The sequence below is a fragment of the Phaethon aethereus genome (genome assembly GCF_964289735.1).
Source record: "Phaethon aethereus genome assembly, chromosome: 6".
Taxonomy (NCBI): Eukaryota; Metazoa; Chordata; class Aves; order Phaethontiformes; family Phaethontidae; genus Phaethon; species Phaethon aethereus.
The window spans coordinates 18,672,463-18,700,301 of NC_138580.1; the positions used below are offsets into that span (position 1 = coordinate 18,672,463).

Sequence of the window (27,839 nt, forward strand, 5' to 3'; positions counted from 1 at the left end):
ATGGCAGCTGGAGAGTCCCCTCCCGTAGGAGATGTCTTCATCGACCTGCAGCAGGTGAGGTGGGAATCCAGCAGCAGCGGGGCTGTCTCTTCCCCAGGGACCGCGCTCCTGCCAGGCCGTGTGCGGGACCCGCGTCCTGGCAGCCTGCTGCAGTAGGAGATGTAGCCTCTGTTCACTGGGGACAGGTCTGCACAAAGGGTGACCCAAGGCTGCCCAGGAGCCCGCATCCACTCTCCGTGCAGGCAGCAAACTGTGGTCCAGAAAAGGCCAGAGGTTGCTCTGTGGGGTCCCTGAGCCTTCACATGCCGTTGGGTGGGGTCGGCAAGTGACAGGAGGAGCTGGGCAATTACATTCTCCCCATTTAGGCTGGGCTTGGGACACCCATGCTAAAGTGAGAGGAGGAGCAGGCTCACCCACAGATACAAAGCCGCTCTCCCAGCCCCCAGCCTGGCTGTGGCGCGGTGGGAGCTCCAGCGGCTTTGCCGGGGCACAGCTGGGAACAGCTGGGGGATGCGGGGAGAGGCACAACTCCGCTAAAGCCGCCTTGCTCCCTCTTTCCGCCCAGCACAGACAGATTTGTCACAGTTGGGCCTCCTCCTGTTTCCATGGAAACACGGGAGTCCACAACAGCTCCGCACTGGCATTTCGGCAATATTGATGGAAAATTTTACCAGCTGCAGCTGCTCAGGAGGCAGAAAGGACAGGAGTCACCTGGCGATGCTCTTCTCAGAAAGTCTCCACCAGCAAAAGGCAGAGAAGCGCCCATAGCCTGAAACAGGAGGAAACCGGGCAGAAAAGGCTGAAGGAAGCATGCTAAGGGGAGCGGGCGGACCCTCGGAGTGCAGAGGGGAGGTGGGAAGGCACAGGGCATCACTGACCCAGGGACAGCTCACCCGAGCGGGGACGCTGCTGCCCAAGGGGAAGTACGGAGGAAGTCTAAGAAAGGGAGGGATGGCAGACTGGGCAAAGGGAAGGCCAGAGGGCAGCAGTTAGATGTGAGGAGAGAGAAATTCCAGCTGAACAAAAGCTACGCATCTCCTCTAGTAGGAAGGGCAGGCACTGGCATAGTCCCTTGATACCTGCCACTCAAGGGAGGTGTGGAGTGCCGCTAAGGTATCTCTGCAGAGCGTGGCTTGGAGGCTTGCTGACCTGTTCCGGCTCTTGGTTTTGAGCAGAGCTGTGCCTCTGAGTGAGAAACTATGGCCCAGCCCTGTCGTGTGGAGCCTGCTGCCCCTCAGCAAGCCCAGCACTGTGTGCAGGGCGGAGGATTCAGAGGTCTGCAGAGGTCTGCACTGCTTGATTCTTTTCTGGCGATTTCTGTGCAGGGCAGAGATCGTGCAGAGAAAGCCTCTCCTGGTGCCGAGGACGATGAGGACTTGGATAAGACTTTGTCAATCGAGAGATTTGGGGACCTGATAAGCAAGTCAGCATCAAGCAATCTGGAGAAGCAAAGACGCAGCTACAGTGAGAGAGATTTTGAATGTATGTAGGTTTGAACCATTGTACCCACTTCACCCTCGCCACCAACCCTCGCTCAGTCCCATGTGCTCTGCAGCCTTGTGCCAGGACTCTGCAGATTGTGTTAGCCTGCTACTCACTTCCTCCCTTCAGAATGTTCCTAAAGTGCTACGTACACCCCGTGTAGCACCAATGCCCACGGCTTCTTCCCAGTCTGTTCCCTTTTTCCCTGTCCCTGGCGGTGTAGCCACTGCCCAGCCCATGCGACAGCGTGGCTCTGCCTGGGGTGTTTGCTCATCTCATCCAGCATCAGGGACCTCTGCAGCCACTTCCCCCACACTGAAATTGCCAGTTTGAAACTATTTTTCTTCCATATGGCTGCAAAGAAACATCCAAATATGGCCAGAAGCCAGGCTGTCCTCCCCAGTCTGAAAGCAGATGGCTCCAGTCAGACATGCCTGTGTATTTCTAAATAGCAACCATGAAACCATGAGGCTTATCTGCTCAAAGGACTGCAAAATAAAAATGGGGTGTGAATTTGGAATGCTATAGCTATCTCACCTGAACTCCTCTGATCAGCATATTTATTCCTCTAACTGCCTTTCCATGATGAAGGCAACCAGTGTGCCCAAACTCACTTTGGCTGTAAAATGAGAGTGTGCCCACAAGAGTGGCCATAAGCTACTGCCAGGTGTAGGTGGGTTGCATTAGCTTTTAGTGACAGCAGTGAAAGGCAGGAAGAAGAGGCCCCTGGCCAGCAGCCTGCTTGTGTGGCAGACAAGTAGCAATGGTTGGGAGAGTTTCCCACTCTCTGGCTTTCCACAGTCAGATAGTGCTTATTTTCTAACTTAGATTTGGTGGGTTATGACCTTGGGAACGTTATGTTCCAAGTACCTCACCAGGCTGTTTTCTGCTTGGCCACTCATTTCCAATGGCTGTTACAAAATTTTGCTGGTAAAAGTCTATTACTGTAGTGCACCCCAGCTGCTGCCTTCTGCTTGTGTCATTTCTCTACAGAGGCTCCACTTTCCACCTGAGCACACAGTCACTCGCACACATGGCTGCAAGGTGCTAATAGCTTTGCTGTGCGTTGAATACCTGTCCTTGTGCTGGTAGGACTTACCTGCTCAGAAGCTCTGCCTGTGTGCACAGGTGTGTGGGTTGGCTTGGAGGACACAGACAATCTGCTTGAGCATGCATGGCAGAAGCTTCTTTGAAAATTGGACTAGAGTTTTGTACTGTTTGGGGTTTTTGTTCTTCTTAATAGGAGAGTCCTTTTTTCTTTGTCAGAATCAAGTTTGTTTTCCTCTGAGCTCCTGATGTTTCCCTCTTACCTAGGACTACGTCAACCCTGGTTATTAGAAGCTTTATGCAGTTCGTATTCATAAAGCTTTAAGATCTGGTTAGGTCATTAGTCTTTGAAAGATAACATACATGCCCATGGAGGTGAATGCTCTCTGGGTTTAGAAATGTTTCCTGCCCTATTCAAAGCCAGGAATTCCTAATATGTAGGCTGTTCCTTCTGGGCTTCCTATCAAAATTACTTTTTCATATCTCTTGTATCAAGTTCACTGAGAAGTGTAATCAAACATCTAGGACACTGGCTTGGCAATAACTTTCCATGCAGGCAGACAGTGCAAGGAAGGGAGCAGGGAAGGAGGGCACACAGGAGTTGCAGGAGGGCAGGGAGGAAGAAGAGAGAGGCATCCAGCCCTTTGTGTTTGGGGAGGTATGTTTTTCCCACCTCTAGGCTACCTTTGTGGAGGCATGATCAGTTGACACAAGGAGCGCTGAGTGCAGGGGTGAAAAGCAGTGCTACCCTTTTCTGTGCCAGATGAGCCACTTACCATCCCTGCCTTTCCCTGCAGCCCAAGGCTTCAGTTTCCTTCTGATTCAAAATGTAAATGTTTCTGTCTTGGGCTGATGTGAACAAGCCAGAACGGAAACATGGGCTATGTCCTCAGCAGCAGCTTTGTGCTGTAGAAGGAGCAGTGAGTGGACAGTTGGGGCCTTGCTTGCTTCTTCTTACATGAGAAATTTATGCCTGACCTATCCGTGGCATGTGGATGGCCAGGCTGGATGGGGTTTGAGCAACCTGGTCTTGTGGAAGGTGTCCCTGCTTATGGCAGGGAGGTTGGAACTAGATGATCTTTAAGGTCCCTTCCAACCCAAACCATTCTGTGATTCTGTGCAGAGCAGTGCTACGGGAGTGCAGCAGTGGGGCAGGAGGGCCTTTCTGCCAAAACCTGTGAGTTAAATAGGATCCGTCTAGTGAAGTCAAAGAACTAGAGAACACTTTGGAGGAAAAACTGTGTATAAATAGGGCACAAACTCATTCCAATTTGCAGATGTCTGACCATTCTCAATCTCCTCTAATCTTGCCACAAGCCTCTCCTGCTGAACCAGGGGTGTGTGTGAAATATCCCTGCTGTTCCCAAGGGGGGAAACAAGGGAGAAAAGACTTGAGAAACCAAAGGAAAGGAAACATGACAGCAGAACAATGAACCTGCCTGGCTCTCCCAGGGAGAAGGTTACAGCTTCCATTGAAAATGTCCTTTGAAGGTAGTTTTCACTATAAACAGATTTTGCTGCCATGTCACAGGAAAGCTGGGAAGGAACCAAATCAAAACAGACTGGAAACAATTCCTCAGGAAGAGCTGCTGAGCAAAGCCCCCTTGCGAAGCGGCTGGTGCCCCCGTGATTTCAAGCTGCTCCGGGTGCAGCCCCAGGATCTGTGCATCCTGCAGGACTGTCTATGGCAGGCTTTGTGCCTGCAGATGGACCTGGCAGAAATGGCTTTCCTCTCTCTTGCAGGGAGGTGCTGAGCTTACCCTGTTCTCTGCCTGGTGCATTATCATTGTTTTTGAGTGAAGCATCAGAAATGCCATTAATTCCTTCTCACTTGGTAATTCCCACGGTACCCAGGTCAAGCCTGTATGAATTTCTCTTTGTAGATTAGTTTAAAGAAAAGTCCTTCTGCCCTGTTTTTTACCCTGGTTTTTAAAAGACAGCCTCCTAATTGAACCTGCATTTCAGAGGCTAGTAGGCACAAGCCCTCACAGTACCTGAGAGGTGGACGTAGGTTGCATCTGCACTAAAAGGCTTGGTCTGTGGTTGCTGTGGGTATGCAGGAGGGACTTTCTGTCAAAGCCTGGGGGACAAATAAGGCACATCTATTTAACTCAAAGAACACTATGCAGGAAAGAAGTTTTTGTGAAGGGCCCAAATCATGCTTGTTTGAGAATGTGAGAAACGTTTCCCCATGTTTAGGAAGGGGCTGGTGCCTCTGGCAGGCCCCTGCAGCTCTGCATAGCCGTGCGAATGGCTTTTGGCAGCACTGGGAGAGGAGTCCTGCCTTCCCCAGGGCAGTGGAGCTGCGTTGGGGTGGTGTGGCACTGCATGGGGGCTGCCTCCCCAGCCACCCCAGGCTGGACACAGCCTGCCGCATCACTGAAAGAGCTTTGCTGTGTCCCTGTGGGCTGGTGGCTCTCCTTGCCCTTCCTGGCCCTTGATCTCCAGACCATGCTGTTTCCTGGAGGGGCGCCTGGCAGGTTCCTCCCAGCCTCTTCCTGCCCCTGACTCTCTTTTTCTCTCTCAGTCCACCGTCAAACCTCGCACCACATCCATCACCCCCTTTCCACTCACCTCCCTTCTGCCCTCAAGTTCCAAAAGAGGCCCCCCCGCGCCAGCAGGAGGAAAAAAAGGAGGAGGAAAAAGAAAAAAACCTCAGTACCCCCCTCAGAGGTCACCCCCACCATCCAGGAAGAGGACGAGGAGGGGGGAGAAGAGGAGGAAGAAGAAGAAGAAGAGGAAGAAGAGGAAGGAGAGTCTGAGGCAGAAGAGGCCCAGGAGAAGGAGATCTCTGCAGAGTCTGAGGGCGAAGCTCTTGGGAAGGACACGTCCCTTAAGCTGGAGCCCCCAAGCAAACCAAAGGCAAGGCTAGAGCATCCCTACCTGGATGAGGCTTGGAGGCTGGGAGGAGGCGGAGGGAGGGCTGATGCTGGGAGGGTGCCAGAGTGTGTGGTCAAGGGAGTGCTTGGGGAAGAGGTTGTAGCTGTGCAATATTGTGGGAAGAGTGGTTTTGTCCCTGCCTAGCAGAGACGGATGCTGGCGGACGGTGACCGATAAGCCATTGCTCATGGGTGGATGCTGGGGAGGGTGTGCATGACCATTTTGCTGTGTAAGACATATGGGGGAAGATCAATGTAGCTGTTCTTAGGTTGTATAGGATATGGGGAGGCTTAATATGGCCAGCCCTAGGGTGTGGGGCACGTGGGGGAAGACCCTGTGGCCCATTCTAGGAGGTGAGGACATGGGGAGGATCTGTGTGCTGGCGATCGGCGTGAAGGCTGCCTGTCCCAGCTCTTGCTGTTAGGACTGTCATCATATCTGCAGTTCACCATCGGCAGCGATGAGGAGGAGTCCGGCAGCGCTCTGCCCCCCGCACAGTTCCACGTGGAGGAGGAGTGTGGCATCCTGTCTCCCATGCCACACTTTGCCGACCTGCTGCAGGACAAGGGTCCTGCCTCCCTCCGCAGGTAGGTGAGTGGTGCTGAGCCGCCTGCCGCTCTCCCCAGCTCGGGATCGCTGCACAGACCCTGTCCCCGGGCTGGCGGCTGTGCCCGGCCTGAATTCACCAGCTGAGCCAGAGGGGATGTGGGGCCCGGAGAGGCTCCCCAGAGGGGCTCCCCAGGGGGACAGTCACTCCCTGGGACTCTGTGACCTCCTTCGGGACACGGGATCCCCAGGGTGTGGATCTGGGGCACTGGGCTGCACACGGGGAGTACCCTCCCTCCCAGGTAACTTGTGCTGTCGTGCTGACCTGCAGGCTGGGAGGCCCCGGGAGGCTCGGCCCAGTCAGGGCACCGTGAGGCCGTTGGCTCGGAGGTGGGTCCCCAACACGGACCAGAGGCTGATCCCACTCTGCAGGGGGGAGAGGAGGAGCGGAAGGGGCAATCTGTGGGTGTTGGGACAGGTGACTCCTGGCTCTGCTCCTTCTCAGAGACTTGTTGTTCAGGGCTGGGCCGAGGGAGGGGCCAGTGCCCATCCTCATTCACCCTGTTTGCTACTGCCGCTCTCTTCGGTTCCTACAGCCTCCCCGGGCCTCGGGAACGTCTGTCTCGCGGGTGGGAGAAGCGCAAACCCTGGGGCCAGGTGGCAAGCGGACAGCGGGTTACCTATGACTTGAAGGAGAGGATGTGCATTGGCAGCATGACCACGCTGGAGAGCGCGGCGTACCAGCGTGTCCCCACGGACGAGGCTGAGGCCCAGATGCTGGCGTCGGCTGACTTGGACGGCATGAAAAGTGAGGCTTTGCGACGCTACCCGCCCTGCTAGTGCACGTGTCCCTTGTTTCTCCCTGCTTTGCTCTCTTCCCTAGCAGCTCCAGGCATGGTCTTCAGCCTGCTGCAGGACCTAGTCCTCACCTCCCTGTCCCCCAGCCCCTGCTGTTCCAGCCCTGGCTCCTCTCTGTCAGCTTTGCAATGTCCACAGCACAGGTCCCCATGTTTCCAGCACCTCTGCTCACACCCGCCCCGTGGATGCTTGCTCCTCCACCCGCCCCACTGCCTTCTCTGGGTCAGGGCTCCCTGCATTTCCCTGAGACCCAGTGCTCTCCTCTCCTGACACACTTTCCCAGTGATCAGCCCTCAGTGCGACACGCCAGCTCTGGCATCGCAGAAAACCTGAGGTGAGGAGCTTCCCCTCTCCTCTGCTCTCCTGGCGGAGAGGCAGCTGCCCCCTCCGGAGCGCCTCGGAGGGGACTGCCCCTGCCTGCCTCGCGAGGGCAGAGAGCAGAGACGTCATGGAAATGCACGCTCCAGGCCCGAGGACATGGAGAATTCAATAGGTTGCTCTGCAGCCTGGAGAGGGAGGGAGACACCAGAGGGGAGCGAGGGAGAGAAGCGGTGCTGCACACACAGCCTGGCTGTCCCCAGGCCACGGGCACCGCGTCCCTGGGCAGCCGGCACAAGACCCTGTGGCAGAGCGAGGACCCTGCTTCTGAGGAGCTGGTGGGGCAGCCCCCCACAGAAGCATCCCTGGGTGGAGCCAGCCTTCCCGGGACCTTGTCAGTCCCCAGAGGCTGCTGCAGCCGGCATCTTCATGCCCTGTGAGGAGGGGAGTGAGGCACCGGGGCTGGTCCCGGGACTGCGGTGAAGCCCCTCCCAGGGGCAGCTTGCTTTCTGCACATCAGCCTGGCTACCCCGGACCCTCCCCTGAAGGTGAGTGGCTCATGGCACCTGACCCCTGACCTTCGCAAGGACAAAATGACAACCCTTCGCGAGAGAGAGGACACAGCGAAGGAATCAGAAGGGGGCAGCAGCCCGGAGGTAGCGATAAGCACTCGCATTCGCAACTCACTCGGCTATGAAGACTTTGATGAATTTGCCTTCAATTTTGAAGACTATGATTTATGGGAGGCCATCAGAAACCATCTGGGCTACCCAAGCGGGGAGCCCATCTGTAAGTACCAGAGCACCGACCCCACGGTTGCAGCTGTAGATCTGAGCCCCAGCTAAATTGTGTGCCCCCCATCCTGTGTTTGCTGTCTGCACCCTCTCTGTGTCAGGTTGGTCTCCTGGGTTAGAGGTGGTACGATCTGCCCCACCACGTGCTCGGGGATGCCGGAGAAACTGCCTGCTGTCTGTGTGTCTGTCCAAGGTCCTTGTTCCTATCTGTGCCGTAGTGCTGAGGTGCTTCCTTGCGTGTGTCTCGCTTGAGCAGCTCTGGAGGCAGCTGTATATTGCTGTTTGTGCTTATCAGGATGTGGCCCATGCCATGGCCAGAGACAAAGCAGCTGCTCCGGTGTGTGTGGAAGGACAGAGACATTTCCCCTTCCATCTCTGGCACAAGGTGACAGTGTGCCGCTACTCTCTCTTTGCTGGAATTTGAGCCTAGCTGTGGATCCAACAGCAGCGGTGGGTATCAGGTTCTCAGCTCTGCACTGTAGCCTAATGCCTGGAGGAAAAAATAACCTAGTCCCTATGTCTGCAGGCTTGATTGTGGCTGTGAAACTAGCTAACGGCATGCTGGCCAGGGTGCCTGGAAGGGGGAAAAGAGGAAGGAAGCGAGGGTGGGAAAAGCAGGGAAGGAGAGAATAGGAATCCTGAGAGTGAAGAACATCTTGCTGTTCTTCATATCTGTTTCCGTACCTGCGCATCCCTCGCGGTGAGCTCCCTGTCCCAGGGACTGTGCAGAAATTGGAGGCTCGCTCCCACCTCGCGCAAGTGGCCTGTCCTCAGCAGATGGTGGTAACTCACCATTAAGACGTGGCTTGGTGTGTCACCTTGGTAGTGATGCTGTTCATAACTGTAACCCCACGGCAGCTGCCCAGATGTCCTTGTCCGGATCATGGTCTAATTTTTCAAGGGATTTTAGGAGTGCACACAGGAGGGTGTTGTGGCCCCAGAACTCATCCGCTTACCGGCTTTATACGCAGGAGTGGGCAGAGAGAGTGCTTGCAACAGGGACTTGGGATGCCTTGGTTCAGCTTCTGGCTCTGCCACAGACTCTCTGTGTGATCTCAGACGAAACACGTAGCATCCTCTGCCTCCCAGTCCCAGCATCATGTTCTCTTTCTCAGCTGGCCCATCTTTACAAGCCTTCAGGGAAGAAATGTCTGCATACTTGCTTCTGCAGGGACCAGCAAGTGGGGATTGGCTTCTGGCTGGGTCTGCTACTTGTTACTGTAAATTGATAGATGGTATAATAGCAGCAAAGTTCAAAATAGAAACCTGGAGCAAATTTGCTCCATCAGCTGTCCCAAGCTGAGCAAACTGTATGTTAAAAGTGAGAAACTGCCCCAGGTGCACCCAGAAAAGGATGGCTATTCTTGGGAAGGTAGAAGGGGCAGATCACTTCTGCAAGTGTGATATGCGTCAGTTATAAAGTGGGGAAATTTGGCTTTCTAGCAGTTAACACATTCATTGATTGCTACAGCTAATACTGCAGGTTCTTGAAATAGGATGTGCTGTACAGTCAACTCTTAATTGTTTCTGCTCAGTGAATCCACACTGTGGATTAATCCTGCAGAGAGATATGGTGGAGGCAGAGATGGAAGAGACACCAGAGTCAGTTCTGTGCAGAGCCAACTCACACCCAGCCAGTGCCACTTGCTCAGCAACTTACTACATGGCAGTACCTCTTTCAGGACAAACTCAGATCCAGGAGGAATTTAATAGCTTTTGAGCAGAGTCCTTGTTGGACCTGTGCTGGTCTCCTTGCTCTCCTTTCAGTGTTCAGAGCATGGGGAGTGCTGTGCAGGGACACCTGGGTGGCAGCTGTGAGGATCTAGCTGGCCCTATCCCACTGAACTCAGCATCAGCTAGGAGAGACTTGGGCTGTGCGCAGGGCGGGGCAGTAGCTTTTTCCAGAAGCCAACACAGGGTTGTGACTTACTGTATGTTGATTAGCATTTTGTTTAGTCTAATTTGGAATATTCCCAGAGATGGGATTTCAGTCTCTTTTTCCTTGGTATAACTTAACCACTGAGGTGCACAGGAAGTGTGCACCATCCCTGTGATGCCAGGCTGGCAAGTTGCTCTCTAGTACTGGTACACTACTCTGATGCCTCTTTCTGGGCTTCCTGCTTGTGGACAGAGGGCAATGAAAGGAGGGAAGCAGGAGCTAACACACGATTTGAAGGCAGTCGCCCACTGAGTTGGACTGACTAGCACAGGCACTCTAGGGGAAGACTTTAACCAGCATAAAGTCGTGTTTATCATCTTCAGATTTAAGCTGGCAGAAAAGGAACTTGGTCATCCCAAGGAATCTGACTGGTGGAAGCTAACGTGGCAAGAAGATCTTCTGGAGGAGACTGTAGGAGATCCTATGTGGGAGGGTGACATACCAGTTTGTTGTAGTGGAGCCACCATAGGATTCATGCTTTATCCTCAGACATTGTCACTGTCTCATGCTCTGCTCCTGGGGAGCGCTGGAGAGAAGGTACAGCAAGAACTGTCCTTGGCTGCTTCATCTCACCCTGGAGAGTCTGGCTTCAAGCTATACTCTGGGCACGTCACCCTTCGGTCTTGGTCCAAGATCCCGACCCGAGTAAGGACACTGGACTTCAAGGTGCTCACCTGAGCCTGACTCATTTGGAGGAAGCACCAATCTGACAGGACGCAGAAAGGCTCTCTGTAGAACAGCCTGGAGCACCTCAGCTGGGCTCTGCATGGGACTCCCAAAGCCAGTGGCCTCTTCCAAAATTAAGCCCATGTGTTCACCTGCTCCTATGAATTGTCTTTGCCAGCTGGCATCTCAGTGGCCACAAGCACTGCCAAGGGAGAGCAGCAAGTGGATCGCTCCTTTCTTCTGTAGGGCTCTGGAAGGTATGCCTTCAGCGGCTCACTCTGAGCCTGCAGCACTCCAGCTCTTGTTCCTGTCAGAGAGTGTGGGAGTCACTGGAGATGCTGGCAAGAAACTTGGCTCCTTTTGTTTTAGCTGACCTCCAGCCATTTGGTGGCTGAGGCTGAACGCCTGTGTGTGCTTTCTGGGGCTGTCACTGCAGAGCACTGCGTGGCAGGCGGGCATCGCCCCGGGCGAGGCTTGCTGTGCTCTGGGTATGCGCTCTGTCTTGCTGGGCAGGGCATCCGCTGGCCCTGGTCTTCCAGGGACACAGTCAGAATGAGTCCCAGGGTGCGTGGGAGAATCGGAAGCTGCAGGGTTGGAGCAAAGGTGCCAGATACCAAGATCCATCTGCCTGGTGACCTCTCTGTTTTGTGGACGAATCCACACTGAGTGCAATGAAGTGGCTGCCGTGTATGCGGGAATTAAGAAATCCACACAAAAGTCCGAGGAAGCCCCAGACATGCATGGCTCCCAGTAACACTCACAGCGGTGGGCAGTTATCGGCCCCGATCGACATAGCAGTGCAGTAAGTGGAGCAGGGAGGAGTCCAGCCGTCAGCGGGATGTGCATCAGCAGAGCAGCCAATGGGGGAAAATGCCCTGAGGCTCAGTATTGATTCATTTTATATTTAATTTAGCGACCCAGATTTCCAAGGAGCAAGGCCATGGTATGCCTGGCCTGATGCTGGGCTGTGTCTTTCCATGCCAGAGATGCATGGATATTTTCCTGCAACGTCAGAGGGACCACTTGGCCTTCAAGCTCAATGCTTTTTGCTACTTCTCATGCCCTGAGAGCTGCAGGTCTTGAAGCCATGTGCAGAAAAGTACGTGGAGCCTGAACGTTCATCCCAGTCAATGGAGAGCTGCCCTTGGTCACCCAGGGAGAAGACCTTGGCTTTGCCTGACAAGCAAGGCCCGCAAGCCTCCATGGACTGAAGCTGAGCAAAACCGCTGACTACCTGGGGGAGCCTATCCATCCTGGAGCTGGGCTCTGAGGCTTTTCCCATCCCTATGGGCTGTCTGTGCTGAAGACGATACACCTGCTGTCTCTGGGTAGTGTCCAGAGAAGGTACTTTCCATGGCAGGCTGTTGCTTGGGTGCTGTTTTTCTGGCATTGCAAAAGGGGCTGGAATGGCTGTGGCCAAGTTTTGGTGGCTGCTGGCTAACCAGCAGCACTGGTAGCTTGGTGGTCTGTAATGCAGCCTCAGCAGCCTCTCTGGAGGCTTCAGAAGGCTTTCAGCCAGCTGAACTCTGTTAACGCAGACTTTCAGAGGGCATTACAGTGGCACTGTGGATCATCTAGAAACAGCGATAGCTGGACTTGACCACCCAGCCTCCATGCGAGCCCCGGTCTGCACTGTTATCCTACAGTCTCATCGCACAATTAAATAAAACAGTCATTGATATTTCCATGTGTCTCCCAGACCAGCAGCTAAATATCCTCTTCCCCTTCACTGCCCTTTATGCTAGCTGAGCACCAGGCCTTCCTCCAGTGGGAGGAGTGAGCCCCAGCCAGGTGCCTGCCTGTGCTGTCTGGGTGCAGAGCTGTGCAGGCAAGGCTTCAGGTTGCTTTTCTCTGAGGGAGTATGGGGAGGGTTCATGCACTGCTTATTCGGGTACCATGAATAAAAGCTTTTACAATGATGCTCCAGTATATGCACAGCCTGGGAGGAAGCCTTCTTCTTGAAGGAATTAGCTCACAGACATCTGGAAGAGCTGAAAGTAGGCATATGAGGCAGGAAGGATCTTCAAAGGTCTGGAGAATGATGGTGAGTGCTCCAGCTGCCAGGGCTTTGCTAGCATAAGATAACAAGAGAAGGGTGGGCTTGGATGTGTTTCCCTGCCAGTGTGTTTCCACTAGACAAACTGGTGTTTTTTTTCCCTTTCCCATGTCTTCAGGCCACCGCTTTGAAGATAACCCTGGTGTGAGGAGGCATCTGATGAAGAAACCATCTCGGAGTCAGATCACCAGGACGAGCAAAAAATTAGCATCAACTCCATCTGTCAAGAAAAAGAAGAAGAAGAAGAAGTTGGATAGAAAGCCCCATGAGGTATCCGTGTGCTGTCCTCCCACACTTGTTCAGAAGCCATAGATCAAGACTAGAAACAGGCCCTTTATAAAGTGATAAATGTGGTTTCAATTTAATTAATTCTTTACATGACCTTGGGTGTGACATTTCAAGCTCTTACCCATTATCATGAGGGCTGAAAATACACTTTTTTCAATAAAAGCAGAGATTTCTCTGAAATCACAAAGCTTTGACCTTAGGAAAGACATTAACAAGTCACAGAAATGGTAGTGCTGTTGTGGAAGTTGGCAGCACCATAATGTCAGTGTCTCTGGTAGATGTGGGAAATTTTGGGGGAAAACAAGAAGCAGACAGAGGACAAAATCGTCAGTTTGGTAGAGGGGTGTGGGATTGCATCATTCTCTCTCCTCTGCCCACGCCGTCTGACTTGGAGCTTTCTGGTGCTCCATATGCTGATGGAAGCTCCTGCCATGCTGCCAGTGATATTTGTCCTGGCTGCTTCTGTTCACCAAATCTCTGGTTAAGTAATGCAGTTTTGCTCAGACAGTGCTTTAGACCAAGTGGCACCTTGAGAACAAACCTGAGGCTTTCCATGTATTGTTGATAGAGCTGTACGCATCAGGGGAAGTCTCATGTCCTCACTGTAATTTGCACTAGGTGTTTGTGGAACTGAATGAGCTGGTGGTGGATAAGAACCAGGAGATGCACTGGAGGGAGACGGCCCGCTGGATCAAGTTTGAGGAGAATGTGGAGGAGGACACAGCAAGGTGGGGGAAACCCCATGTGGCTTCACTGTCCTTCCGGAGCCTGCTGGAGCTCAGGAAGACGATTGCCCACGGTGAGTCAGGAATGGTGGGTGAGGGTTTGTGTCTTGCTCTGGGACAGGTTTTGCTGGACAGCTTTTGTTGCTATTTAGCTCCTCGCTGGAGACACTCCAACAGTGTCTGTGTCCAGGCTCTATATAGGGTCTGCAGAGGCAGACCATCCTGCAGCCCATTTGCCAGGGTTTGCATTAGCCCAAGGGTGCCTGTGTTAGTTCTTTGCTCTGCTTTGCTGCTTTCAGACACGTGGCAGCTACGACACCCAGCTGTGCCAGGGCCAGCAGGTCTTAGACCCATCTTTGGTCTGAACAGACAAGTCTGGTCAGGGTGTGAGATCAAAATGAGGGAGGTACCAGAGCTACCAGTGCCTCTTGGAGCTTTTGGGTTCTCTTGGGACAAGGGTTTACACAGAGGACATGGGACACCTGGACTTGAGGCATTTCTCAGATGAGAGAATCTGTACCCCAACCAAAGCCTGGCTCCTGATGGGACAGCTGTGTCCCCAGAGCGTGCGTGCAGTGGGGAGTGCTGCACACTAGGAGCAGGGCTCTTCCCCTCCTGCTGGCAGGTGCCGTCCTCCTTGACCTGGAGCAGACCACTCTGCCTGGCATTGCTCACCTCATGGTGGAGACCATGATCATCTCTGACCAGATCAGAGCAGAAGACCGAGCCAACGTGCTGCGTGCCCTGCTCCTGAAGCACAGGTGGGTGGCACATGGCTGAGGGCTGCCAAGGCTCAGGGGTTATCTGCGAGTCCCAGGTGGCAAGAGAGGTGGGTCCCCATATGGCTACTGCTCTCACCCTCAGCCACCCCAATGATGAGAAGGAGGGCTTCTTCCCAAGGAACCACTCCAGCTCCAGCATGAACTCCATCGTGGGGAACCACCACCATAACCACACCACTGACACCTGCGTGCCCCTCATGGGAGAAGAACGCATCGAAATGGCCGACCCCAAGGCTCATGAGACCGAGTGCAAGGAGGTGAGGGTGACATGGTGGGTTACCGCTCCTTTTTCCACACCTGGCAGGCACCCATTGGCTGGTGGCAATCCTTGTCACCCATCTCTGGGCTCCTTCGTAGGGGTCCTTGTACTTGCGAGGGCTGAGCTCCTCCGGATCACCTGGAGCACTGGAAATGAGGTCACTGCGTTATGATTTTGGGACCTAATTTTAGCCTCACGCTGTATGCAGATGTCTGCTTGAGCATGCAATGGCAGCAACGGCCCTGGGGCTTGCAGGGTGGCCTGTCGCTGTGAGGGTTCCCTGCTCATGAAGCAGAGTGTTGAGCATACAGCCAAGGCAAGTCCAGCTGCAGATATGCCAGTGGGGTGCAAGGTTGTGTAGGGAGACCAAGGCATGGGAACTCTGTCCCTACTTGTTTGTATTCTTCCCTGGCAGAAAAATCCACATCTCCATAACTCTGAGGGCCACCGTAAATACCTGAAGCTGATGGAGAAGATTCCTGAAGATGCAGAGGCCACAGTGGTCCTTGTGGGTAAGAGGTGGCATGTAGAGTGCCCGTGTGCCAAAAGAGACCAGTTCAGATCCTGGTCTGGCCTCAGCTGTCTGTGCCCTCCCGTCTGAGGGGTATTTGGATGTCTGGTACATGTTTCCAAAGTTCAGCTGGGGGGGAGCCTTGTACACTCTTTTGGTGTGAGCGCATGTTTTGTTTGTCTTTGATAAATGTAAGGGGTGCCTGGGTAGTTCCTTTCCTAAATTAAGGGATTGATAGACACTGCTGCTGGGAGCTGGGGCCCATCTTAGAGGAGAAAGTCCCACCAGGCTCACCAGAACATCCTATTTTCAGATGGGATGCTCAGAAGTGGGTAAGTTGTGCCCGAGGGACTGACGGCCAGGCACTGACTGCTATTGGGCCTTGTTCTGACCATCACTGCCTTCTGTCTGGCCTCTTCACACCTCGCAGACCTGGCCAATGTTGGTTGCTGGCTGTGGGTGTCAAGGAGCTTTGAGTTTAGGGAAGCAGGGCCTGGCTGGTGGCAGGGTCTCGGGTATTTGCCATAGTGCTGCCAGGAGATATTTCTCTGTACCAGAGGGCTCTGGGCAGGCAGGCTCAAGCATCAGTGGGCTTGGTGCCTTCTGACCACGAGAGTAGTCCTTCTCAGCACTTTGCTGGCATTAACATCCCAGCAAACTTAGCTATGCTACAAGCAAAGTAAATGTCATTGCCTATCCAGTAGATGAAAAGCTCAGGCAAAGAGGCTTGGCAGCTCAACCAACCTGATGCTTAACAACGATGAGTCCAAATCGGCTTCATAAATGCACTTTGAATACTCAGGTAACTAAACACTGGCCATTTCTGAGGCCATGTCTTGGGATTTGCTTGGCCACTCACATGTCCCAGATTTGCCAGTCTAACACAGAACACAGCTCTTTGCTGGACACAGATGGCAGAAAGATTAGTAATAACGCCAGAGAAATACAAGTATTCAATAAACATTTGTGTTCAGTATGGGAAGGAAGCGGCTGGTGTGCCGGAGGATGCAGGAGTACTTCCCAATCTGTTAGGAACTGAGGAGGCTGCCAAGCATTGATGAGATGCGGACATTGTAAAACAAACAGTGCAGTTTGCATCTATGAGTCTTTAGAGAACTGGCTTATTTTCATCTGAAAAAAAATAAGTCTAGGAATACAGAGAATGTATGAGAAAAACAGAAGAATGTTCATAGCATCAGTGATCAAGAACGAAAGGACAGCGATACAGTATCTATAGGTTGTTTAACCTGACATCCTTCCTGGCCAACATAATGGCATAGCTAATATGGGATTCTATTAAAAAAGAGCTAAAGGATAAGACTAATTATTGCCAGGCAGTGAGGTTTATGGGAAATAGGTCATGTCAAGCAAACCTTATTTCATACTTTGACAAGATTAGAAGTTTGATAAAAGTAACATTTAAGAGACTTCCTTCCGTAAGGCTGTGGCTTAGTGGAAAACAACCTTCTGATTTAAAATTAGCCCCTTTATAGTGTAAGTAGAGCCCATCTGTAAGAGATTAAGAACGGGCTAACTGGGAGAGCTAAAGAAAGTAGCACTGCTTGGGAATGATCAGTGAACAGGGAACTTAGAGCAGTCCTCAGCATGAAGCTCATTGCTGTGTCAGTGGTCTGGAGGCAAGTGCATGACTGCAGGGCTCGTGTGAACCCCCAAAATCACTGTTTCCACTGTCAAAGGCAGCCCGGTACAGCTCAGCCCGATGATTAACTCTGCTCAAAACATTGCCTCCTGGTAGGTTGTGTGCAGTTCCTGGAGCAGCCAACTATGGCCTTTGTCCGACTAAATGAGGCTGTCTTCCTGGAATCTGTCTTGGAGGTCCCAATTCCTGTCAGATTCATCTTTGTGCTGCTGGGACCGAGCCAGACCAACATGGACTACCATGAAATTGGCCGCTCAATCTCAACCCTCATGTCTGACAAGGTGAGGAGCTGATGGATGGTGATGCTGGTGCAGGCGAGGAAGCTTCGGTAGCTCCTCAAAGTCAGTTGTGGGACAAGAGTGCTGAGAGATGTTGTGCTAAGGTTAAGGTGAGGCAGGAAGGTGTGAGCACCTGGGATTTTTAATGGCTGGCTTGACCGAAGTGGGATGCTCCAGTACGGAAGGAAGAGTAGGACAGATCCTTGGCTGGGACAGAGAGTGCTAGGCTGGATGAAGAAAGGGGCTGTATATAAAAGCAGGAGCAAAGGGCTGCCCAAGATTAGAGGAGTTGTGTTCAGTTCATGTTTCACAAACAGAGATGAGGGGAGGCTGAGCAGTGCCTGTGACCACGATGACTGGCCCAGGGCATGCTGATAAGAACACCAAGCAATGCCTGGGGACTGTTTGTCAGGAGTTTGGATGAAGCTTTCTTGCTGAGTCCCATGGCTGTGGTGTCCATGCAAAGGATCACATCTCTGCAGCGGGAGAGATGAGGAGGCAGAAAGTTTTTTCTGCCAAGCATGTGCAGTGATAAAAGTCCCCCATCTGGCTAGATGGCAGGAAAGTGAAATTCATTATCCTGGTAAGGAATTGAAGGCAAAGAAAAGAAAATCTGAGCATCTGCTGCATACATCCAGGAGAGGAGAATCAGAGGTTCACAGGGTCCTCCTGGCTGGTGCCATGTAACTACAACTGAGTAACAAACCTGCCTATCCTGCCACCAATGCATAGCTGTCCCTGAAATGAGGAGTAAAAAGTCCACTTAGAGCAGGTGTATTGTGGACAACAAGGGCTCCCAGCTGGAAGATCCCTGAGGCCATGTTTTGAGCCAGAAGAGGTGACGTGCCAAACTGCAGCTTCAGCGCTGTGTTTGTGGGCTGATCTTGCTCTTCTGAGCCTCTGCTCCTCTGTTGCTGAAGAGGGGAGCCAGCTGCCGCAGCCGGGGCTGACCATAGCCAGGTTACACAGTGGCTGGCGCCATGGAGAGAGTATGGTATCATTTACAGTTTGAAGCTGTGGCTCCAGGGAGTCTGTGTGCTGCAGGGACCTTAGCTGTCCCCTACCTGCTTTACAGGCTGTTCACTTGTTCATCTTCCTTCAGTGCTTTCTCTGCCGGCATGTTCCAGAGGCAATGCAGCACTTCTACCGCTTACCAGCACCTACCCTCCTATCTGCAGTAGTGTGGTCCCTTCATGGTCTCCTTGGAGTCCTTCCTTGTCATCTTGCCCTTGCTGTCAAGACTATCTCCCCTTTTCTGCCTCGTTTCCTTTACATGGCTTCCCTCATGCTGTAGGCTCCTATTTTCCCTCCCTCTCCCGTGTGGAGACTCCCAAGAGTCTCTTATGCTCCCTGCTCAGGTCCTGGTTCTTGTGCTTTATCTGCGGTGCTTTAGGGCTCCAACAGCTGCTCCCTCAAAACAAACCCAAGACCAGACTAGGAGGACATCGTTTTGTTGCAGAGTCCTAATTTTGAGCTGCAGAGACAGGGAAGGTCTTTCATCTCTGTGGTGCCTGGCTTTGGGTACACCTCTCAGCAGGGATCTGAATGAGAACCCTGCAGGACTGAGCAATGGTGTGCAGAGCTTGTAAGGAGAAGGATCTTGGCCCGATGCAGCCACAGTGGTCTGGTGTGAACAGAGGCACAGGCTGACCAGGTGTAGCATCTAGCCTAGGGGAAGAGAGGCACCAGGCTAGCTGGGAAGTACAGATCTGATTTTGTTTGGTGGAGAGGTCCCATGAGGGTGGATGGGGTAGGGAGGACGACATGGGATTAGGTGGGACATTGGATAGTCGGACAGGAGGTCTGCAGGAGCATGGGTCATAGAGTGGCAGTAGTGAGACAAGGAGTGGGTTGAGGGAGTGGGATGTTACTGTATGGTCACAGCAAGTGTTGTGTTTCCAGGCTGTAGATAGCTGGGTGCAGTCTTGGTCTGAGCCTTCTCCCTCTTTCTTTTTATCTGCCCCTCCCAGCACTTCCATGAGGCTGCATACATGGCAGATGACCGTCAAGACCTCCTCAACGCAATCAATGAGTTCTTGGACTGCAGCATTGTCATCCCCCCATCAGAGGTGGAGGGGAAAGACTTGCTCAAATCCATTGCCACCTTCCAGAAGTTGTTGCTGAGGAAGAGGAAGGAGAGAGAACAGAAGTCCATGAAGGAGGGGACTGCCCAGGAAGCCAAAGGTCTCTCCACTCACATTTGGGCAAAAGAATTTGTGCGTAGTACCTTGCGTGCCCCAGTGAGCCCTCCCCTCACAGAGCCTGGCAGAGGGGTGAGCGGGGCCTGGCTCCTGCAGTGGGCAGAGGGGAGGGGAGTAAGGGGAGGCAGGAGACTGGCTGTGGGCAGCTCTGGCAGCTGGAGGCAGTGGGATGTGCAGTTTCAGGGGACCCACCAGGTTAACGTGCCTGGAGGAAGGTCTCCGTGGGGTATGGGGGAGTGGGACAGCCCAAGGGCAGACCTGAGTTGCCCTGCTCAAGCCCTGCCCTCTGTGCACCTCCAGAGCTGTGTGAAGTGAAAGCTGAGGAAGAAGAGGAGGAAGCTGAGGACGACCCTTTGAAGCGGACCGGGATATTTTTTGGAGGTCTGGTTCGGGACATAAAGCGCAGGTACCCCAAATACCTCAGTGACATCAGAGACGCCTTGCACAGCCAGTGTCTCGCGGCCGTTCTCTTCATCTACTTTGCTGCTCTCTCTCCTGCCATCACCTTCGGGGGACTCCTAGGTAATGGGCCTGCTTTCTGGTCTGCTCTTTGCACGCTGGGACACTGGCTGTGTCTGTGTGATGCTGTGCCGGGGTGGGCTTCGGTGCCGCTTGCTCGGGCAGAGCGGTGGCGCTGCGCATCAGCTGCTGCCTTGTCCCGTCCCTGCCACTCGCCCTCTCCAGCCTTGGCTCCCTGGGCTCCCTCTGCACTCCGTACCCAACGCAGGGGACCTCTGACTGATGGGACGGGGACCTGCCTCCTCCATCTGGAGCTGAGTCTGCAGCCTGCCTGCCTGCAGTGAGGGTGCCTGTGTCCAGGCTATAACACTCACACGTTGTTCTCTTTCCCAGGAGAGAAAACTGAGGGTCTCATGGGGGTCTCCGAGCTGATAATCTCCACCTCGGTTTTAGGGATCCTCTTCTCCCTGCTCGGAGCCCAGCCGCTCCTGGTCATTGGCTTTTCAGGGCCTCTGCTGGTGTTTGAAGAAGCTTTTTACAAGGTACATGTGAAGCAGTGTCCACGCTTAGCACCTGCTCGCTCTGCTGTGCTGGAGAGGGTAGCCAGCATTTCTCAGCTTTCTAAAGGGTCTTTGGTGGTGTGAACTCCTTTGGTCCTGCCAGGCTGCCCTCAGCTTGGCTGGGGCTGTCCCTGGCTCTGCTGACACTTTGCAGGTCATGCCGTAGGGACTTCTGCCTCCTGTTGCTGTATCCCATGGGCTGACTCCCTTGAGGTGTGAGAGTGGTAACAGCACTCCTCTACCTGTGGACTGTGAGGGGAGCATTGTCCCCCAGCCCTGTGCTAAAGCCCATCCTGGCACAATGAGCACTTGTAGCTGCATTCTAAATTACTGGTCCCTAATACTTTCTTGTTCTTGGGGCTTCCTTTGAAGACTATTTCACAATTTTTACCTGTGTCCAGGTTTCCTTGTGTGGAAACCCAACAACGTTTACTGTACCACACATTTGGGATGTCCCACGTACATTACTCCTGCCTCTCAGCATGAGCCCAAGGATGTGTGCAGAGATATCCTGGCCAGCCAGGATGGACATGTTTCTTTCTCAAGTAGCATGACCTCCTCACTGTTAAAAGCAACCCTGTGTCGCTGTACCTCCAAGCAGTGGATCAAATCCTTCTCTGCTTTTCTGACTCCTAGATTGTCTGGGCTAGTAAAGCATGTTTTTTCCTATAGCTAAATTTTCACCTTGATGCATCAAAAGTTTGGAGCTGGTGATGCCATTGCACAGTGGGAATTTCTCTGCTCTCCTGTGACCACACTTCTCACTGACTGTTTTTGCTTTGCCCAGACATTGTGTACAAAGGACACTGCATGAGGGCACTGTCTGTGGTGGTACCGAGGAAGGCTGCAAAGGGAGGGGTGTGATTTGGCCTGTAAATAGTTAATGTTGCTGTGTGTGGATGAGCAGGGGCAGTGGAGATGGTCTGTTTTGTGGTGACAGGCTAGGGGCTTTTCTCCACACACATACAACTGTGTGTGTACGCAGGGTGCTGTCTGGGATCATGCCCCAGCTAACGTAGCCTTTATGCAGCAGGACATAGCAGGCTGCTCAGGCTCTCCTTTGCAGGGAGCAGGCTTGTGCTGTTGAGTGCATGGAGCAGTAGAGAGCTGTGTTTGAGTAATGGCACCTCCATATGGGTGGGATGGGGAGTGTCATGCATGGGATGGATTCGGTAGAGAGCGAAGGAGGTGCTGTTATAAAGACTGGAGTGGTAAAGACCTGTGTGGTGTGAGCTGGCTGGTGTTAATGCAAAGTCTGCAACTTTACCTGTGACTCTGTCCCTGAATTCACTGTCTCTGTGCTGGATGCCCAAGCAGATGTAGATGTTTTTTTCCAGGAGAGTCTTTGATCTTAATAGGGAGCAGATGTGGGAGGCAGCCTGAGGAGCCTTGAGTAACTCTTTCCCCTTTCCATTCCAGTTCTGCCAGACACAAGGCATTGAGTATCTGACAGGCAGAGTGTGGATTGGTTTGTGGCTCATCGTCTTCATCTTCATTATCGTGGCAGCTGAGGGAAGCTTCTTGGTGCGCTACATCTCACCCTTCACCCAGGAGATCTTTGCTTTCCTCATCTCCCTCATCTTTATCTACGAAACCTTCTACAAACTGTACAAGGTGAGCATTCCCCAGGGAGACAGGCTGCTGCATCTCTCAGTCCCGCAGGAACCTGCTGCTTTAGCATACAGGAGGCAGGGGAGCAGGGCCAGCTCAGCCACAGCTTTCCTAGGCGTTCTGCAGAGCAGTTCTTTGTTGGCCTCTCATGCCCCAGCCCAGCTGGCCCCTGTGCCACCGCAGAGGCTGGCAGGATGAGCCCTAACATCTGTCTCCCCTTCTCTTCCTGCAGGAGGCTTTAAAGAGGGGCCACTTTTCTCTCCCCAGCCCTCTCCAGCTGGGTAGGTTGCGAGGCGAGGTGACGGATGCTGGGATTGTCCGCGCCCACCATCTACTGCCCTCACCTCTCCACAGAGCAGGACACCCCCGCATCCCCCTGCCCCAGTAGTGACAGTGCCCCCTGCCCCTCCCTGCAGTGACATTGCCTGCTGCTTCTCTCACCTGCTCAGGTGTTTGCAGAACATCCTCTGCTGAAGTTCTACCCACCGAACATGCAGAGCAGCCTGAATGCCAGCATGCTCTCTGCGGATGCAATGCCACTGGGAATCAGGATGCAGCCCAACACCGCTCTCCTCTCCCTCATCCTCATGCTAGGCACCTTCTTCATTGCCTTCTTTATGCGCAAGTTCAAGAACAGCCGTTTCTTAGGAGGAAAGGTGAGAAGTTTGTGGCACTCAGATGTTAAGAACAAGGGACGTGCCAAACAAGTAACACTTCTTGCTACAGTCCTTTGACCTTTAGAGCATTTGGACCATCCCCCAAAGAAACAGCGGCAGTCCCTTAGATACCATGCAGAAGGGATGGCAGCCTGTCCTAGGCTGCAGACCAGAGCTGGCTGTTAGTGGTATCTGCAATGTCCTGTTCCAGTGAGCTTTGCCAAAAAGTCCCCTGGGCCTTGGGAAAGCTCTTTCGGCCGGATACAAATCTGTGAAACTAAAATACAGGAGGAAGAGCTTACAGCTTGTTCCCTTTGAACATCTCTGTACACACAGGGCATCTGTGTAATACCTGGAGCACCATCCGAATAGGCCAGTTGGAGCAAATAGCCACTCACTTAAGAGTGTCTGGAGGACTGTGTGTTATGTGGGCAGTGGGGTGTGCAGCCCCATGGGCCAAGGCTGGGTTCCCTTGTCCTGCTCATCAGCAGTGCTCAGGTTTGCAGTGGTGCCTGGCTCTATCTGGGGCTTCGCTTTGCCGCAGGCTCCCTGCGGCAGGGTGGCTGCACAAAGCCAGCCCATTCCCTTTGCCAGTGAGGGTGTTTGTCCTGCAGGCTCGGCGGATCATCGGAGACTTCGGGATCCCCATTTCCATCCTGGTCATGGTGCTGGTGGATTACACAATCACTGACACATACACACAGGTATGTGCCAGTGCCACCCTCAGAGCCCCTCCTGCAGCCCAGCGCAGATCCCTGTGGCACTGTGGTCTGCTTTTGTGCAACGGGGGAGTTGTGTTTCCTGCCTCTTTAGTCATAACAGCATAAAGCAAATAGAGGTGCTCCCCTCGTCCTCACTCCCATGCTGAAGGGAAGCTCCAAGGGTCTTGCTGAGACACAGCAGAACTACAGGGATTGGAGTGGCCCTGGTATCACTCTGATAATCCAGCTGTTAGTAGGGGAGGCTTTAGGGGCCTGGAGAGGTTCAGCACAGTTAATTGCTTGTTTGTAACTCTTAAAACTTGCAGTCAATTGCCAAGACATAAGTTGATTATGTACACCGAAGGGGATGGCATAGAGTGGTTTCAGTGGGGTAGTTGTATACTCTCCTTGACTATAGGCTACTAAATATTCTGATCACTTTATCTCAAACACAATGATCTCTTTCCCAGTGTATGCACAAACTTAGATGTTATCAAACAAACCCATCTCACAGGTTTCCTTCCCCCCGCCTCCTTTTCAGTAGGTGTGTAGCTATATCTTTTTGTTTTGATATTTCTTTCAGTTAACACCAGGGAGAGAGTGAGAGGTAGTTCCTGTTCAGCATGCAAGCTTTTATCAAGACAGCCCAAGGCTTAAGAGAATCCAAATGCATTTTTATTCATTTAAATTTCAATGAAAAATCTGGTTCTATCAGACATTAGCAAAATCTTGCACTTTGTTATATCCTTTTCATACCCTTCTACACTTCCACAATTAGTATTAAAAGCATTATCATTTCAGTCTTAACTCAGCATATGTACAAAGCTTTCCAAGAAAATGCTACTTAGTTACACAGCTTAGCTCAAGTACAAGCATTCCAGGAATTTTATTCATACTTATGCTGATTAACATAAATGCAAATCATAAACTCTCCCTGCAGTGCTCACGCAGGCAGATCGCAAGAACTGCTCTAGAGCAGTGCTGAGCTGAGAGTTCAAATGCTGGTGAACGCAGGGTTAGGACGATGGATCCGTGGAGTCTGTGTGGTCTCTGAGTGGAGCACAAACATGATATTCCCTCTGAACATGATCAGAGTGAGGTCATTTCCAGAGAATATGGCCAGTTCTGGGGTCCACACTGCAAAAACAGTATGGGAAAAATGTCTCAGAAGAGGTTTGGAAAGTCTGGAAAGCCGCCTCAGAGAAGGGTAGGCAGTTCAGGACACTTGATTTGTCCAAGCAGAGGTCAAGGAGCATTTTAACCATGGTCTGCAAGCACTGACCTGGGGGTGAGGTTCCTGAGGGAAGGTATTTCCTTGGTCTCTTGGACAAAAACCAAGGGAATTTCAATAGCTGAGAGGAAATGACACAGGCCCATGTTAGCAGATATGGGATTTTTTGCACTGAAGGGGATTATCCATGAGAAAGTCCCACTCAGGTCAGGGTGGCTGTCCCAATATCTGAGGCGTTCAGACCAGGGAGACCAGGAGGATCAAGGCTAGTCCTGTGTAAGGCTGTGGGCATGTGTGTATTGGTGAGTAACTGCTGGGTTTTGTGGCTACACCACCAGAAGCTGAATGTGCCCTCTGGCCTGTCGGTCACATCTCCTCATAAGCGTGGCTGGTTCATTCACCCCATGGGAAGCAGCGGGACCTTTCCAATGTGGATGATGTTTGCCTCTGCCATCCCAGCCCTCCTGGTCTTCATTCTTATCTTCATGGAGACACAGATCACTACGTGAGTAGCTCCCCTACCAACGCCAACCGTCACTAACCACTGGGCAGGCAAGGCTGGGATGGGTGCTGGTGCCATTGGTGTGGAGATGCGCCTGGCCCAGTGGGACAGCAAGGGCAGGATCCTGGCCTTTTAGGACTGTACCTTCTTGGGTTCTCCCATCGTCTCTTGGCTTCCCTCCTGGCATACAGTGTGGTGGGGACTTGCCTCAGCCAAGCACAGGAGGAAACCTCTAACCTGAGGTTGACAGTTGCCATCCGTCTCCCTGGCTATCTCCTCGTCCCCATGTGTGCCCTCTCCAGGAGTGGACATTGTCCGCAGCCATAGTGCGGTCCCTGGATACTGGGGTGGGCCTGGCACTGACCTGGGCTCTCTTTCCTCCCAGGCTGATTGTGAGCAAGAAGGAGAGGAAGCTGCTGAAAGGCTCTGGCTTCCACCTGGACCTGCTGCTCATTGGCACTATGGGGGGGCTTTGTGCGCTCTTTGGGCTGCCCTGGCTCACCGCAGCAACAGTGCGCTCCGTCACGCATGTCAACGCCCTGACGGTCATGAGCAAGGCCATTGCACCAGGAGAGAAGCCCAAGATCGAGGAGGTGAAGGAGCAGCGTGTGACCGGAGTGCTTATTGCTGCCCTTGTTGGTGAGCCTCTGCTTGGGTGAAGGAGTCAGGAGGGAGGTCAGGGCCGACCACCAAAACTCCTTCCTGGCAGCCCTCTGCCCCACAGGCCAGCCTGCGCTCTGCCCGCTTGCTGCAGGGCTGCCCCCACCTAGGCTCACACCAGCTCTCCTCTGGCAGCCTTTGGTAGCCCCTCACGGTCAATCCTTCTCTGCAACCCCTCCAGCTAGACCGCTTTTGAGCTTACTTTCCTTTGCACCCCAGGGCAGACAGAGAGGAGATGGGAGGGGGATGGAGGCTGGAGTCCCTTGCGGAGGGGACACACCATACCCTGAGCTCTGTCTGTGCAGGTCTGTCCATTGTGATGGGGAACATGCTGCGGCAGATCCCGCTGGCTGTGCTTTTCGGCATCTTCCTCTACATGGGGGTTACGTCACTCACTGGCATCCAGCTCTACGAGCGGCTGCTCCTCATCTTCATGCCATCCAAGCACCACCCTGACCACATCTATGTTGTTAAGGTGAGCAAAGCCAGGTTGTGGGGAACCGGGTAATGAGGAGCAGAGGAGGAAGAGGCAGCTGAGGGGAAGGATGGTGCCTTGCTAGAGTGATGCTTGGCTTGGTGACCCCCACCTTGGCGACCTCCACCCTGGCTGCAAGTTTGTGCCAAGAGGTAAGTGCAGGCCATGCACAGAGGTGATACAACGCTCTGATAGCATGCTGGCAGGCTGCACACCAAAGTGTGTTGCCAGGATATTATATGGATGGACTGTTTATAGGGATGATGCATTGCTTGAGCGGGCGTAGGGACACTACGCTGCCAGGTAGGTATGCTGCCTTGCTGTAGAGTATAGGCAGGTAGAGCACGCAGCAGTGTTGCGTTACTGTACTACGCTATGCAGAAGTGTTATGTTTTGCCAGTTGGGTCTTTATTAATCTGTGTGGAAGGATAATGTGTTCTTAGACTGGATTTACCTCCCTAGGTGAAGACCTGGAGAATGAATCTCTTCACCTGCATTCAACTGGCTTGCATTGTGCTGCTCTGGGTGGTGAAATCTACAGTGGCATCCCTGGCCTTCCCCTTTGTCCTGATCATGACAGTGCCATTGCGACGATTCGTGCTGCCCCGCTTTTTCCATGACAGGGAGCTCAAAGCGGTAAGCAGATAACTGTCCTCATGGTCCAGCTTGCAATGCTGGAGTGAGGTTGAGGAGATTTGGCAGACTGAAAGGCTGGGAGATCCCCGGCTGGTAAAGCCTAGGCTTTCCCTGCTGTTGTCTGGGGCTCTTTGTTCAGGAGTAGGTGGGTGGATGGCTTTCTCAGAGCTTGTAGCCCTGGGAGTGCAGTGTGGGATGGATGGGCAGCCTAGGGCAAGGAGACAGAGGATCCTGCCATGCAGAGGCCTGGAATAAGGGTTTCCTCTTCCATCCTCCTCCCCATCTGTGGCTCGTTCATCAAAAGACACCCCACTTCCCCACTGAGACAGCAGCAAGGACAGCCCAGCAGCACACCAGGGCCTGTGGCTGCTTGGCATAGGAGCACGTAACCACAGTGCCAGGGTGCTGGCAGATCCTCGAGTGCTGGCAGCTCCTCCGCTGCTGCCAACATCCTAGCTCTTGTTGGAGAGCAGCCTGGAGCAGCACCCAGAAGTGGGTCCTGCCAGCAGGGGAGGAGGGAGGAGCTGCTGTGCTGGACCAAAGCCCCAGTGGTGGGGCACTGCCAAACAAGAACACTTATGGGAAGGGGCATCAGGCTGGGGAAACATGGACGGGCATGAGGGGCAAAAAAAGAAGCCTGTTGGGAGGGGAAGGAGCAAGAGCTTTGCTCTTCCCAGTGCAGCCCAGCTGCCTGGCTCGCTGTGTGCTGGTCTCTCAGTGCCAGGCTCGGCCCCATGCTGGGGGTGGCTGTGGTCTTCAGAGCCTGGTCTCTGCCTCTCCCCAGTTGGACTCAGAGGATGCAGAGCCGAACTTTGACGAGGATGGCCGGGATGAGTACAACGAGCTGCACATGCCTGTGTGAGCTGGGACCTGCCCTCCCTGCTCATGGGACAGGCTGCTCACGCCTGCTCAACCCTCCCAAGGACTAACTGGAGTCTTGCTGTGAGTCATGCGATCTCTTGCCTGGACCAACGAATGGCTGTTCCATAGCCGCGCAGGAGGAAGCCCCGGCTCCTGCTGCCCCATCGCTCGCTCAGCAGAGGCTGTGAGTCTCTCTC

General features: G+C 53.3%; 1 protein-coding gene across 1 annotated transcript; it reads left to right on the plus strand.

Annotated features, from left to right (window-relative positions):
• On the plus strand, positions 1-27,643 carry SLC4A3 (solute carrier family 4 member 3; the record flags this gene model as incomplete). Its single annotated transcript, XM_082001128.1, has 22 exons — positions 1-54; positions 1,326-1,482; positions 5,057-5,391; positions 5,854-5,996; positions 6,552-6,763; positions 12,705-12,856; positions 13,493-13,673; positions 14,225-14,360; positions 14,464-14,638; positions 15,056-15,152; positions 16,908-17,092; positions 19,060-19,273; positions 19,591-19,812; positions 20,143-20,291; positions 21,729-21,923; positions 22,370-22,576; positions 23,191-23,280; positions 24,847-25,013; positions 25,396-25,649; positions 25,976-26,145; positions 26,608-26,781; positions 27,566-27,643. The coding sequence occupies 22 exons, from the start codon at positions 1-3 to the stop codon at positions 27,641-27,643; spliced, it is 3,747 nt and encodes a 1,248-aa protein (XP_081857254.1).
• Between the last annotated feature and the right edge of the window lie 196 nt (positions 27,644-27,839).